This window comes from Lontra canadensis, unplaced genomic scaffold (assembly GCF_010015895.1).
Source record: "Lontra canadensis isolate GAN:19392208 unplaced genomic scaffold, GSC_riverotter_1.0 scaffold124, whole genome shotgun sequence".
Classification (NCBI taxonomy): Eukaryota; Metazoa; Chordata; class Mammalia; order Carnivora; family Mustelidae; genus Lontra; species Lontra canadensis.
This window is the reverse complement of record NW_022631118.1, coordinates 2,467,808-2,480,951: the sequence shown is the minus strand read 5'-3', so window position 1 is coordinate 2,480,951 and position 13,144 is coordinate 2,467,808. Positions and strand designations below refer to the sequence as shown.

Genomic DNA, 13,144 nt, shown 5'->3' with positions numbered 1-13,144 from the left:
GAATGTGTTTCCCAACGGACACAGAACTGGCCTGGGGGAAATACCAATGTTGCCTCATCCCTGGCATTTCTGATTTTCCCTTTTAGTGTCCTATTTCACCTGTCCAGGACTGGCTCCCTGTTTCCCTGGCTTCATCTTACCCAAAGATCATACAGCCAAACTTATAAAATATTGATCCAACATGGTGGATCAATTTCATCCTCTCTTCCTGGGTGTGTAACTGTTTTGAGACTCAAAAGAAATGCCATAGTAATGGTGGTGGTATATGTCTTGTGAACAGGATAGCTACAGAAACAACGGGAGATGGTCATGCCAGGTGGCTGCCAAAACACACTCCCTTAAAGGCTTCATACACATGGACTGAGTTCAGGTTTGAACTAACTGGCACCCTCTCTGTGAAGCCTGTCTGTTCTTCCCAGGCATAGACAGCAGATCTTTTCTTTGTGCTGCCACAGCACTTTCTAAGAATGCTTATTATCTCACTGTATAAAAATCGTTACAATTGGGAACTTTCCAGAACGCTCGGTGAGACGCGGAGGAGCGGCGGCTACCCGAGCTGCGCCCAGCAACGCGCTCCTTCCCGCTCCCCCACATCAGCCTCGGCCCTCTCACCGGCTGTAGAAAATGGTGAAAGAAACCACTTACTATGATGTTTTGGGGGTCAAACCCAATGCCACCCAAGAAGAACTGAAAAAGGCCTACAGGAAACTGGCCTTGAAGTACCACCCTGATAAGAATCCAAATGAAGGAGAGAAGTTTAAACAGATTTCTCAAGCTTATGAAGTACTCTCTGATGCAAAGAAAAGGGAATTATATGACAAAGGAGGTGAACAGGCAATTAAAGAAGGTGGAGCTGGTGGTGGTTTTGGCTCCCCCATGGACATCTTTGATATGTTTTTTGGAGGAGGAGGAAGAATGCAGAGAGAAAGGAGAGGTAAAAATGTTGTGCATCAGCTCTCAGTAACCTTAGAAGATTTATATAATGGTGCAACAAGAAAACTAGCTCTGCAAAAGAATGTGATTTGCGATAAATGTGAAGGCCGAGGTGGTAAGAAAGGAGCAGTTGAGTGTTGTCCCAATTGCCGAGGTACTGGAATGCAAATAAGAATTCATCAGATAGGACCTGGAATGGTTCAGCAAATTCAGTCTGTGTGCATGGAGTGCCAGGGCCATGGGGAACGGATCAGTCCTAAAGATAGATGTAAAAGCTGCAATGGAAGGAAGATAGTTCGAGAGAAGAAGATTCTAGAAGTTCATATTGACAAAGGCATGAAAGATGGCCAGAAGATAACATTCCATGGTGAAGGAGACCAAGAACCAGGACTGGAACCAGGAGATATTATCATTGTTTTAGATCAGAAGGACCATGCTGTTTTTACTCGGCGAGGAGAAGACCTTTTCATGTGTATGGACATACAGCTGGTTGAAGCACTGTGCGGTTTCCAAAAGCCAATATCTACTCTGGACAACCGAACCATTGTCATCACCTCTCATCCAGGTCAAATTGTCAAGCATGGAGATATCAAGTGTGTGCTAAATGAAGGCATGCCAATTTATCGTAGGCCATATGAGAAGGGTCGCCTCATCATCGAATTTAAGGTAAACTTTCCTGAGAATGGCTTTCTGTCTCCTGATAAACTCTCTTTGCTGGAAAAACTCCTACCTGAGAGGAAGGAAGTAGAAGAGACTGATGAAATGGACCAGGTAGAACTGGTGGACTTTGATCCAAATCAGGAAAGACGGCGCCATTACAATGGGGAAGCATATGAGGATGATGAACATCATCCCAGGGGTGGTGTTCAGTGTCAGACCTCTTAATGGGGCCAGTGAATAACACTGCTGGCATTTTATGTGCAGTAGTGAATGAGTGAAGGACTATAATCATAGCTCACTACTTGCTATTGTTTTTGTTTTAATATTCAACTATAGTAGTGTTTTAAAAGTTAAATGAAGAATAAACTCAAATATAAAAGCTCTGACTTTGCCCTGTATGTATGATGACTTCAGTGTGGAAGATAAGTTTAATATTTGTAAAAACTGCTTTCAAAAAAAATCTCCCCTAGCATTTGTTAGGCCGTACCTTGTAATTAATTTCAGTTCTATGTATATGAAACAGCTCAGACTGAAATGCTAGGTGTATGTATTGACTTCATTGTATCACCCTTAATTGTTAAGCTATGAAGTTAAAACTTGTATTTAATTGGCAATCAGACAAAGAATTTGTAGAGAAGTGTTGGTCTGTAGTTATGTTAAGTGGGATTCATTGTGATGCCTCTGCATTTATTGCCTCAACTGTTACTTGAAGATGGCATGCTATGTAATTTGGCCTGTGGTATCAGTGATAGAAAGGATACCTCTTTAAAGAAAGGGTTTATCATATATGCTGCTGCTTGAGGGCTTGCACTTGTAGAATTGCATTCCCTTCTGTGCCATCTTTTTTTTTTCCCCTTTTTTTTAATATATATACATACATATATATATATATATATCAGTCCTGGTTATACTTTTTTTCCTTCTCTTTGGACCATGATAAGCTTCAGAGTAGTGGCTTCGGGAGCAGGGTAACTTACAGTGAAGAGACATTTATGTGGAGAAGTTTGCATGTATGAGATAGGAAGGTTTTTGTTTGTTTTTAAGGTATGTTAACAGGCTTACTTTAAATAACGCTCCGAAGTAACTGTAATTTAATGTTGGTAGTATAGCAAATTATGACGAATAGCTTTAATTGTATGTTTAAAAAGTCATGTTCACAAGCTTAAATCTGGTTATCAGAATTAAGCATTTGGAATGTATGAATGTCTCCTTAATATACTGATTACAAAGCAAAAAAAAAAAATCGTTACAATTTATAGGTCTCTGGTTGCAATAAAATTTGTGGAGACAGAGACTTTGACTTACTCATTTTTCTACTGTGTGTCTTGTACAAAGCAGGAATTCAATAAATTTTTGTAGAATGAATTAATGAATTATGTGGATCACAACATCCTGTTATCCTCTCGAAAGAAAAGTAACCTCAGAAGTCATGCAGTTTCATCCTGAACTAGATTATGGACAGCAAAGATATGGACTTGTGCTTGTCCAAGGCAGATGTTACTACTCAGCCATGAACCTCTCTCTCATGACATCTGAAGGCTTGTGAACCCTTTTCACTATAGTTACCATGCAGACACCTCTCCTGCTGGAGCTGGCTGGTTTCGCATCCCTGATATAGATTAAAGACATCTTGGGATGAGAGGACACATGGCTGATGTATGATGTTCTTCACACCAACAAGGAGATGTGCAAAGCAATGCTACACGGTTCTTTGGAATTCAGGATGCCATCTTAAAACAACGTGAAAAGAATCCGGTAACTCAGACAGCAAAGGACTGATCCACCCCGTTATGAAGCGCCGCAGACACCTACTTTGTAAACTGGTTATTGCTGCTATAAATGAAACATTCTGCCCTGAGGTGGTTCAGAGCGGAGATGCTGAGCTGCGTTAACTGGTGGTGAGTTAAATCTCTGTGTGATTTCAGAGATGTGAGAGGCAATATAGTACAGTGGTTATGATCACAGAGCTCAAAGCACTGTTCCTAACATGGCCTCACTATTGTAAGGATTTCATGTATCAATATAGGTAAGGTACTTAGAAGAGTGTCTGGCACATAAGCACCTTAAGAGTAAGCACCAGCAGCTATTATTATATGTGGCCTGGCTATAGGCTACCAACCAACCAGTATAATAAGGTTTGGTCTACACTGGCTCTCTTATTCATGATTCAGTAGTTTCTTTATTAACTGACAGCTATTGCTTTGATAAGAGACTATTAGAGCAAGTATGGCAGGATGACAAACTGTGCTTGCATTTTCCTTTCCTTCCTCAACTTCAGAAGCCTTTCTTTAAGTTTTTTAAAATAATAACTTTAAAAAAACCCACATAAAAACAACTTGGCTCTTGTCCATTCTCATTCTAAAGGTTTATAGGCTTAATTATTTCTATGGTATTGAGGATAACTTTCTTATATCTTTTTTTCTGAACCAGGCAGGATGTACATAAATATAAAAATATTTGTCATCATGAAAAAGTGCTCCATATCACTCGGCATCAGGGAAATACAAATCAAAACCACAATGAGATACCACCTCACACCAGTCAGAATGGCTAAAATTAACAATTCCGGAAATGACAGATGCTGGCGAGGATGCGGAGAAAGGGGAACCCTCCTACACTGTTGGTGGGAAGGTAAGCTGGTGCAACCACTCTGGAAAACAGCATGGAGGTTCCTCAAAATGTTGAAAATAGAACTACCCTATGACCCAGCAATTGCACTGCTGGGTATTTACCCTAAAGATACAAACGTAGTGATCCGAAGGGGCACGTGCACCCGCATGTTTATAGCAGCAATGTCTACAATAGCCAAACTATGGAAAGAACCTAGATGTCCATCAACAGACGAATGGATAAAAAAGATGTGGTATATATATACAATGGAATACTATGCAGACATCAAAAGAAATGAAATCTTGCCATTTGCGACAACGTGGATGGAACTAGAGGGTATCACGCTTAGTGAAATAAGTCAATCAGAGAAAGACAACTATCATATGATCTCCCTGATATGAGGGAGAGGAGATGCAACATGGGGGGTTAATGTGGTAGGAGAAGAGTAAATGAAACAAGATGGGATGGGAGGGAGACAAACCATAAGTGACTCTTAATCTCACAAAACAAACTGAGGGTTGCTGGGCAGAGGGGGGTTGGGGGGGGGTTATGGACATTGGGTAGGGTATGTGCTATGGTGAGTGCTGTGAAGTTTGTAAACGTGGAGATTCACAGACCTGTACCCCTGGGGGAAAAAAAATATATGTTTATAAAAAATAAAATTATAAAAAAATATTTGTCAGATTCTTGGTGAATGTCAGCCAAGACATGTGTCTGAGATGATACATTATATTTTTATGTATCATGCATACCATAATCATATTGAAATATGGGGCAAACCTCATATAACACTCTGCAGAGATATCAGAAAAGGCTTTCCTTATGTTGACACTTTACTGTAAGTGATCATCATTAAACATGTCATTCCTCCTCTTTACCCTGAGATCACGACTGTTAGGACAGAAAGTGAAGCTGAAGTCAGAGAAGCAATTAGCTAGGCTGTGAGAGAAAGATTATCTTGTTGAAACCCATACTCTTTTTCATCTTCTATCCTCATTCACAGAATCAAAGAGCTTACTGTCTTCAATTTTCTAATAAATATTTTTCGAGAGCATGGAGATCCAGACTGGAGAAGTGATTAGCTTATGATCGCCAAGTATGATAATAAGATGTTAATAAGACCCAAATCTGAATTCTAAGCTGGTTTCCCTTCTAAAATACCAAGATGCCTCTCTAGACCACTGAAACAGAAAATGAGGAAATCTGCTTTGAGTAGTCAGTTATAAATGGAAACTCTTTTTCTTTCTTTTTTTAAAATATTTTATTTATTTTACAGAGGGAGACAGAGAGAGAGTGAACATAGGCAGAGGGAGTGGGAAAGAGAGAAGCAGGCTTCCTACTGAGCAGGGAACCTGATGTGGGGCTTGATCCCAGGACCCCAAGATCATGACCTGAGCCGAAGACAGACGCTTAACAACGAAGTCACCCAGGCACCCTAAATGGAAACTCTTAAAATGTATTATTTTACTGTAGAAAAATGGAGAGCTGTTTTGAAAACATTAAGGCAAAAGTTCCACAAAAATCAAAGTTCTCTGGGAAATATTTTTGTTGCAAAAAAATTCATTAACTGTTAAGGCATTCAACATGAGTCATTAACTTAGAGTTATGGGCCAATTCCCAAACTAGGAAATCAGCTCATTCATTCAATCAATACATACCTACTGCTGACTTACTCCGCGCCAGGTCCAGAGACTAGACTGTCCTTGTTGTCGAGGAGCTCAAGGTCTTGGACAACTATTCAACACAGTGCTACTTCTTAATCTCTTAGGTGTTCATAACAGACATCACTAACCCAATATATGACCATCGTTCCAGCTGAGCTTGAAATTGGCCTCAAAAATCCTTTTAAGAGACCCCCTCCATGTGGCCATGGGCAAGTGGTAAGAGAGGCAACCAAATTTATCTGTCATCTCGGCACTAGTATTGTTACTACATAGTTATTAGATGCTAAGCAACTGGAAGTCCTTATGGTAGGTACTAGAACCCTAGTCTCCCCATGCAAAAGAGCAAAAAAGAACGTAAACTCTTATTTAGCATTGACTTAACTCCTAGGTGGAGTTCAATTCTCTTAGGTACCATAAGAACCCTTGATAAAGGCTCACGAAAGACCAGTTATGTCCCAATAAGAGGCATTCCTCTTTGACTAGAACATTCTTTTTCAGCCTGGGCAGCATAGCCCTCCATCTTCTGTCTGCCATCACCCATGGTTGCCATCTGCCACTACAGTCAGTCGTACCCCTTGCCCCAGAGCAGCTGCTTTTCACATCTAGTGATTTCACCAACTGAGGAAAGAACCAGTTACCGACAGTGCCGCCTAGTATGGTTCTTGCTGCCAGCAAGAGTTTGGGAAAAAATACTTCTGATCTCCCCCCTTTCCAGGTGGACTCAAAGACAGATGCAGGGCCTCTGTTTTATAAGCCTGGCGTCTTTTCTGTCCTTTGTTAAAGCAGTTTTCTTAGGGTCTGATGGGGGTGGGGTGGGGAAGCAGGAAGAGGTCTTTTCCTTTTAATGGCTTTTATAATGTCTTTAAACATTTTAATTATCAGTGATAGATGAATAAAGGCCTTGAGAAGCCTTGCTTCCTGGAGGTATGTTATTACCCCACAAAAGCTGAGTGGAGAACAGAGCACAGTGCTGTCTGCAAGGAGACAGGTTCAAAGGTGCCCTTTCTTTGTGCCCCAAGGTACAACTCCCTCAGAATGTGCAGACTGTTGTACACTGATCATCTGCATCTTCAGGTAATTCACCTCCAACAGCTGGGCCTCAGGGAGACCAAAGACTTTAGAAATACAGATGTAGCACTAAGAGAAAAGGATGACATAAATTAGGCTTAAACAAGGAAGAGAATGCCACAGGTCTCTACTTTCCATTACATATTCCTGTCCTAACAGTAACGGTGTTCTTGTGTTAGGTAGACATGATGGCTGGTACTGGGTAGAATACAAAGAAAAAACAAGGCTTTTCCCCTTCCCTCAAATGTTTACATTTCCTAAGTAAGGCAAGATGTAGTAATGATAACTAAATACCATGGGATTTAAGTATCAGAATATATAATGTTGCCCCCCACAAAAGGTCCAAAACACAGAATCACCATAACACCTAGAAATTTTACTCCTAGGTATATACCCAAGAAAAGTGAAAATGTTTGCTCACATAACTTACACACAAATGGTCACAGCAGCATTGTTCATAATAGCCCCCAAATGGAAACAACCTGAATGCACATCAAAATGACTCAACAAAATGGGATCTATCCATATAATGGAATAGTACCTGACCTTAAAAAGGAATTATGTGCTGACACACGGTACAACACGGATGACCCTTGAAAACATTATGCTAAGTAGAAGAAGACAGTCACAAAAGACCAGCTGCTATAGGAGTCCATTGATAGGACTTGTCCAGAAAAGGCAAATCTATAGACACAGAAGTAGATAAGTCACTGCCTAGGGAGGGAGGAAATGAGGACTGGAGTACTGGGTTTCTTTTTGGGGCAATGAAAATATTCTAAACAGACCATGGTGATGGTTGTGTTACTCTGAACATATTAAAAAAAAACATTAAACTGCATATTTTAAAGGGGTATATTGCAGGATATGTGAATTAGATCTCAATAAAGCTGTTATTAAAAAAACGCAAAAGCACACACAACACTATAAAGGCTCAAAGGAGGGATAAAAAGTTTTCTGGCTTAGATGGTTTGAAAAGAGGTATTTACATTTTGATGAGAAATCCTTAACTGGAGGTGGGGTGGATGGATAGCAACACCGTACAAGCCAAAGGACAGCGGTGCTCTAGACTTGTTAAGGTGGGAGCCTTCAGTGGCGGGTGGGGGGGGGACTGGGGACATGAAGCTGAAAACATAGATGTGTCTAACACTTGGTTTTGGCTCAGGTCCTGAAATCAGGGTTGTGAGACTGAGCCCTGTGTTGCGCTCTGCACTCAGCACGGAGTCTGCTTAAAATTCTCTCTCCCTCTGCTCCTCCCCCATGCTCTCTCTGAAATAAATAGATCTTGAAAAAAGAAAATATAGTTGGTGTCAGCATGAGTGAAATCAGAGGGGTGGATGACAGGCCTGGTGATGGCAGAATCCATTCAGCCTTATGAGTGTTGCTGGCTTCCAGGTCAACAAGGAGCAGCATGCTGGTCACCTCTCTGTCAGCCTCTCCTACAGCTGTTAGAAGAAATGGAGGACACTGGAGCAAGTTGCTGCTGGGAGGCTGCTTCCACTCCTCTTCAAAATGAGTCCTACTAAAGTCAGAATCTGTTTGACACCCTACCCTTCACCTACGATGAAGAGCTGGATGTGGGACATCAAAGGGCAGAAGAGGATCACTGGGTGTCTGGGAGCCACTTGCCAGAAACTGATTTTTCTGGACCAGGCTATTTTTAGTATTACCATCATTATTGTTTGGCATGTACAAGTCTTACTGGGTAAAGGGAAGGAATGAATTCTGTGAGAAATTTTAGGACTTTACTACTTGAGTGACGTTCCACTTAAAAATTAATGACTTATTTCCTGAAAAGCCTCCAAAAGTCAACAAGGCATTTTAATTATCTTCAGTTTCCAGGTCTAGGAAATGCTAGTTCCTCTTGCATGAAAGAACGTTCATGCACACCTCACTCTGTATAATGTGTGGCTCCACATGGTAATTTTTTTTATTACACTACTATATTACAGTTTATACATAAATACATGAGAGAAATAAAGCTGACCCTTCACAGATCACTCATAAATCACAGACTGTTGTTCTATACATTGTGCTATTGCTCATTTCATAACAAACATCTGCAAAAATACAGCTTCCTGGAATTATGGTCCGAGTCTTATTATGTTTGTATTCTCTACAGCAGCGCCGTCCAATAAAACTTTCTGCAATGATAGAAATGTTCTGTATCTGCACTGTCCAGGAAAGGAGCATTGAACACTTGCCTTGTGGATGGTGTGATTTAGGAACTGGAGTTTTTATTATTTTAATTTTCATTAACTTAAATTTAAAGAACTACATGTGGCCTGTGGCTGCTGCAGTGCAGCCCTACAGGATCCAGAACAATACATTTGTTCCTTGTAAGTGTTCAATAAACATCTGTTGACCGAAAGAAAATTTGCGCATAAATAAACAAATTCTGAGCTTCCTCTACATGCAGGCACTCTGCTGGATGTTGGGTATGAGTGAAACACTGACCCTGAATGAGTTAAAACTCATACAAGGGACAGCAAACTCGACCCTGATTAACTCAAGCCAAACGTGAACTTTTTGGCTCACATGCCTGGAAAGACTAGGATAATGGTGCCTTCAGGGCAGCTTGGCTGAGGGCTTAGAGGATAACACCATGACCATCCTTGTCCTCGCGTTCTCCCTCCTCAGTTAGACTCGGCTCTCTTCCATGTGTGGTCTCCATGCTCAAACTGGCTCTCCACTCATAATCACTAGAGAGCTGCCCCAGCCCACAGCTCACACTGGCAAAGCTCCAAGCCCTGACCCCAGTCTCCCAAGCCAAAGGCTCATTAGATCTCATTGGTCATGACTGGGTCAGAACAGATGCCCAGTTCTGCACCAGTCATCACGGCCAGGGAAATATGATGTATTGACTGACTTGGGCCACAATTACACGCTCCAACCCTTAGCCAAGGGTGGAGCCAACTCCACCAGAAAAGCACATGGGATGAAAGTAATGTCCTAGATGGTCTCCCAGAATAAAGCCAAGGTGTGATCATTAGGGAAGAGTAAATTTTGCTAAGCAGCAAACAACAGACATCCATTGTAGTCTCTGAAGAGCTCTGGTCTCCCTAGGGAAATCTTAAAGAAAAATGCTGGTTGGTCAGATCTGTTGGCCAGATAGTAAAGAAAATATTATCTTAAAGGAAATGCTCAATTTGCAAGATCCATACTGAAATGACAGTAATGTTTACTTAAACAGAATTTCCACTGATGTTCACTTCTCCATACCTTAAAACCCTTAAGGGTTACATCTATGAGATCTAGAAACCTTTAGGAGGGAGCAGTCAGGTGACCAGGGCCTGCTGTCTGCAGCCTTCCCTGCCTGACTCAATCTGGGAGTCCAGATGTCTCCTTCTGTGCCCCCTTGTCACTGAGCACACTGAGGGTGTGCTAGACCTTAGAAGTCCTGACACGTGTGGATGCAGGCAGAGCAGACACAACGCAGCCCACCCAGGGAAGGGACATACAACTGCCAATTCACACAATGCAATGGGAATTGTCTATTTTCATAAGGGCTACTCCAAGAGAGATTATTTGTGGGCAGGATGACTCACGAGAGAGACAAATGAATTCGCCCCACAGAGAAGACAAAGAGCTTGGAACATCACTGAAATGAGAAAAATTAGCCAAAACAGCTGCAGCACTTCAGGGCCTTTTAAATAGCCTCCTTCTGTCTACTTCTCCACCCCTTTCTAGCTGTTCCCTCTCTCTCATTAAACGCTGATGAGGCTTTGCTTTTGTTGGCTCCAAGGGCTAGCTGAAGCTGGGAAATAGTCTTTTTAGCAAGCATATCGTTTTATCCCTCAGAGTTTTCTGGTATTATCTTTTGTGAAGATGATTCTGGATTACTCTGAAACTCCTTGGCTTGTTTTTAGGTGGAAAAAAAGTTAATAAAGCTCATGGACAGGACTTTCTGCATTTCAAGGACATCCAGTGCTCAGCCCCATGGCAAGAAGGCCCATGACTTCCTCTGCTCTCCTCTGGGAATCCAGAGACCTCTCAGTCCCCTCAACATCAAAGTGACCACCCCTCCTTCTACTGTACAGCGAATGTTCTCAATGGAGTATGGCTCTTCAGGCATGGTGGAAATTGCTGCAGATACTCCACGCTTGGTAAGAAAGGAGGGGCTGTTTGCAATATCCTCTCTGGGTTTCCCGGATTGCTCAGTTCAGCAGTCAGTGGGCCTATCCCCTACCGGACTGGAACGGGGCCTGCAGGAGCCCAGAGACTATGCACTTCCAGCATGCAAGAACTGGGCCTCCCTCGGCTTGCCAACTGGCACACAGTAGGTGCTTATTAAATGACGGTCAACTGTGGAATATTATTGTTAACTTAGAGATAGACTGTGCATAAAAAATACTAAACAGAATGGGTCTAAACACTAATGTCTACAATACTTGCTGTTCCAATAAAGTGTTCAGTTCTTTGACTTTACCCAGTAAACCTCAGTCCCCCGATCTTAACAAATTCTCAACTTTAAGGTGACTCAACTTTAAAGTGCTCTTTATTATGGGTCTCAAGCCTGTGTAAACTAGTTAACTGGTTATGTAAATGTAAGTTAGTTAACGGATTCCCCAGTCCTCAAGGGCTAACTCCAAAGGACTCTAATTCACATAACATACAATCTGCCCATTTAAAGTGCACCATTCAGTGCACTATTCACAGAGTTACGCAACTATCATCACAATAGAATTCCAGGACATACCATCTCCAAAAGAAACCCAGTAACTATTAGTGGTTACTCCTCTATTTTCCCCCAACTCTCTCCCTACCCCTAACCCACTACCCCCACCAGCTTCTGGCAACTATCAATCTACTTTATGTCTCTGTAGATTTTCCTATTCTGGATATTTTATATAAATTGAGTATCACTCATTTTTTTAAAGGCCCTTTATTGTATTTTCTATGTATGAGCTTTCATACCAAGTGCTGGAATCACAGACTTAAGTAAAATCCAGTGCCTGCCTTCTAGCCACTCACAATCCAACAACAATTGCTGAACGCAGAACTCTCTACATTTCCTATTGAGCATAACAGCCACACTGCATATTAGCTGGCAGAGGCCCTCTTTACCAGTGGGATACTCAGGCCAAAAGGCCCATCACTTCCCTTTGGGATCAACTCTACCAGATAGATGGTACCCAGTGCTCCATCTCACGTGCTGATTGGGCCTACAAATGTCCACCTTTACTCCTATTTATTTGATCAAGCACCTGTACCTGACCTGCCCTTTTCAAAAGATTCTGTCTTTGGTAAAGACTCAGAAGTTTGGCGTTATTTTTAAATGCACCCAGCTTGTCTTTTTCTTTCCATCGAAATCAAAGGAATAAAGAACGGACAGTTAGCAGAGGGGCAGTGGGTGGAAGATGGGTTAAATAGGTGATGGGGATTAAGGAGGGCTCCTGTGGTGATGAGCACCAGCAGATGTGTGGAAGTGTTGGATCACTATGTTTTACACCTAATATTCATATTACACTGTATGTTAACTATACTGGAATTAAAACAGAAACACACACATAAACACACACACACATCCCCCAAAGGAGTATCTTTCTCAGGTTTCCAATAAGGTATATGGGATTTTCCTGTGTGATAACAACTGTAGTTTGCATATCCAAGGTGGGATATACTGAGGTCTTGCTGTAGATCTTGAAAATAAGGTTAGCCTTGCAGAATGGAGTAAGAACTGACATGCCCTGGAAGACATTAGCCATGTGTGGAAGTTAGGCATCTGAAGAGACTGTAGAAACACAGTCGAGGAGATTGGGAATTTCCATCTTCAATCAAAGTGACAAAGGACTGATGGCTGGAGATATATTTTAAGTAAGAGAGCTACAACCTATGTAACCCTAGATTGTTCGTATTTGGTAACAGGGTCCACGTGGATTTTTAAGAAGTCTCAGAATTCACGAAAGAATTTGTTAATGTCTCTGCTGCTGTCCAGAACTTAGCAAGGTGATCTCACTGGAAAGCAGATCCCTGCAGAACTTGGGGTATCACAGCTCCAGTGCAGTGATCATGAAATCTTCTGATTACCAACTGTCTCCCCAGGTACATATGGGGGGGTGGACAGAACAAATTAAACAGCCTCACTTATACATCAATCTCTTACGAGTTTGGCTGTTGGGAAATTAAACCCTGAGAGTCTTCATACTCTGGCAAAACCCATTTTCTGACTTGAAAAGGTAGGACCCATAGACCATGATGATTTACCAAAG

The 13,144-nt window shown here is 41.7% G+C and overlaps 2 protein-coding genes across 2 annotated transcripts in view; one reads left to right on the top strand and one right to left on the bottom strand.

Annotated features, from left to right (window-relative positions):
• The window catches only part of ATG7 (autophagy related 7), a 244,917-nt gene that overhangs the window by 93,712 nt on the left and 138,061 nt on the right, over nucleotides 1-13,144 (bottom strand). The window lies entirely within an intron of this gene.
• Nucleotides 522-1,976, top strand: LOC116857491 (dnaJ homolog subfamily A member 1). Its single transcript, XM_032841625.1, has one exon. The coding sequence runs from the start codon at nucleotides 625-627 to the stop codon at nucleotides 1,816-1,818; it is 1,194 nt and encodes a 397-aa protein (XP_032697516.1). The 5' UTR covers nucleotides 522-624; the 3' UTR covers nucleotides 1,819-1,976.

Coding starts and splice junctions, on each gene's coding strand:
- LOC116857491 (XM_032841625.1), top strand. CDS start 625: ATGGTGAAAGAAACCACTTACTATGATGTTTTGGGGGTCAAACCCAAT.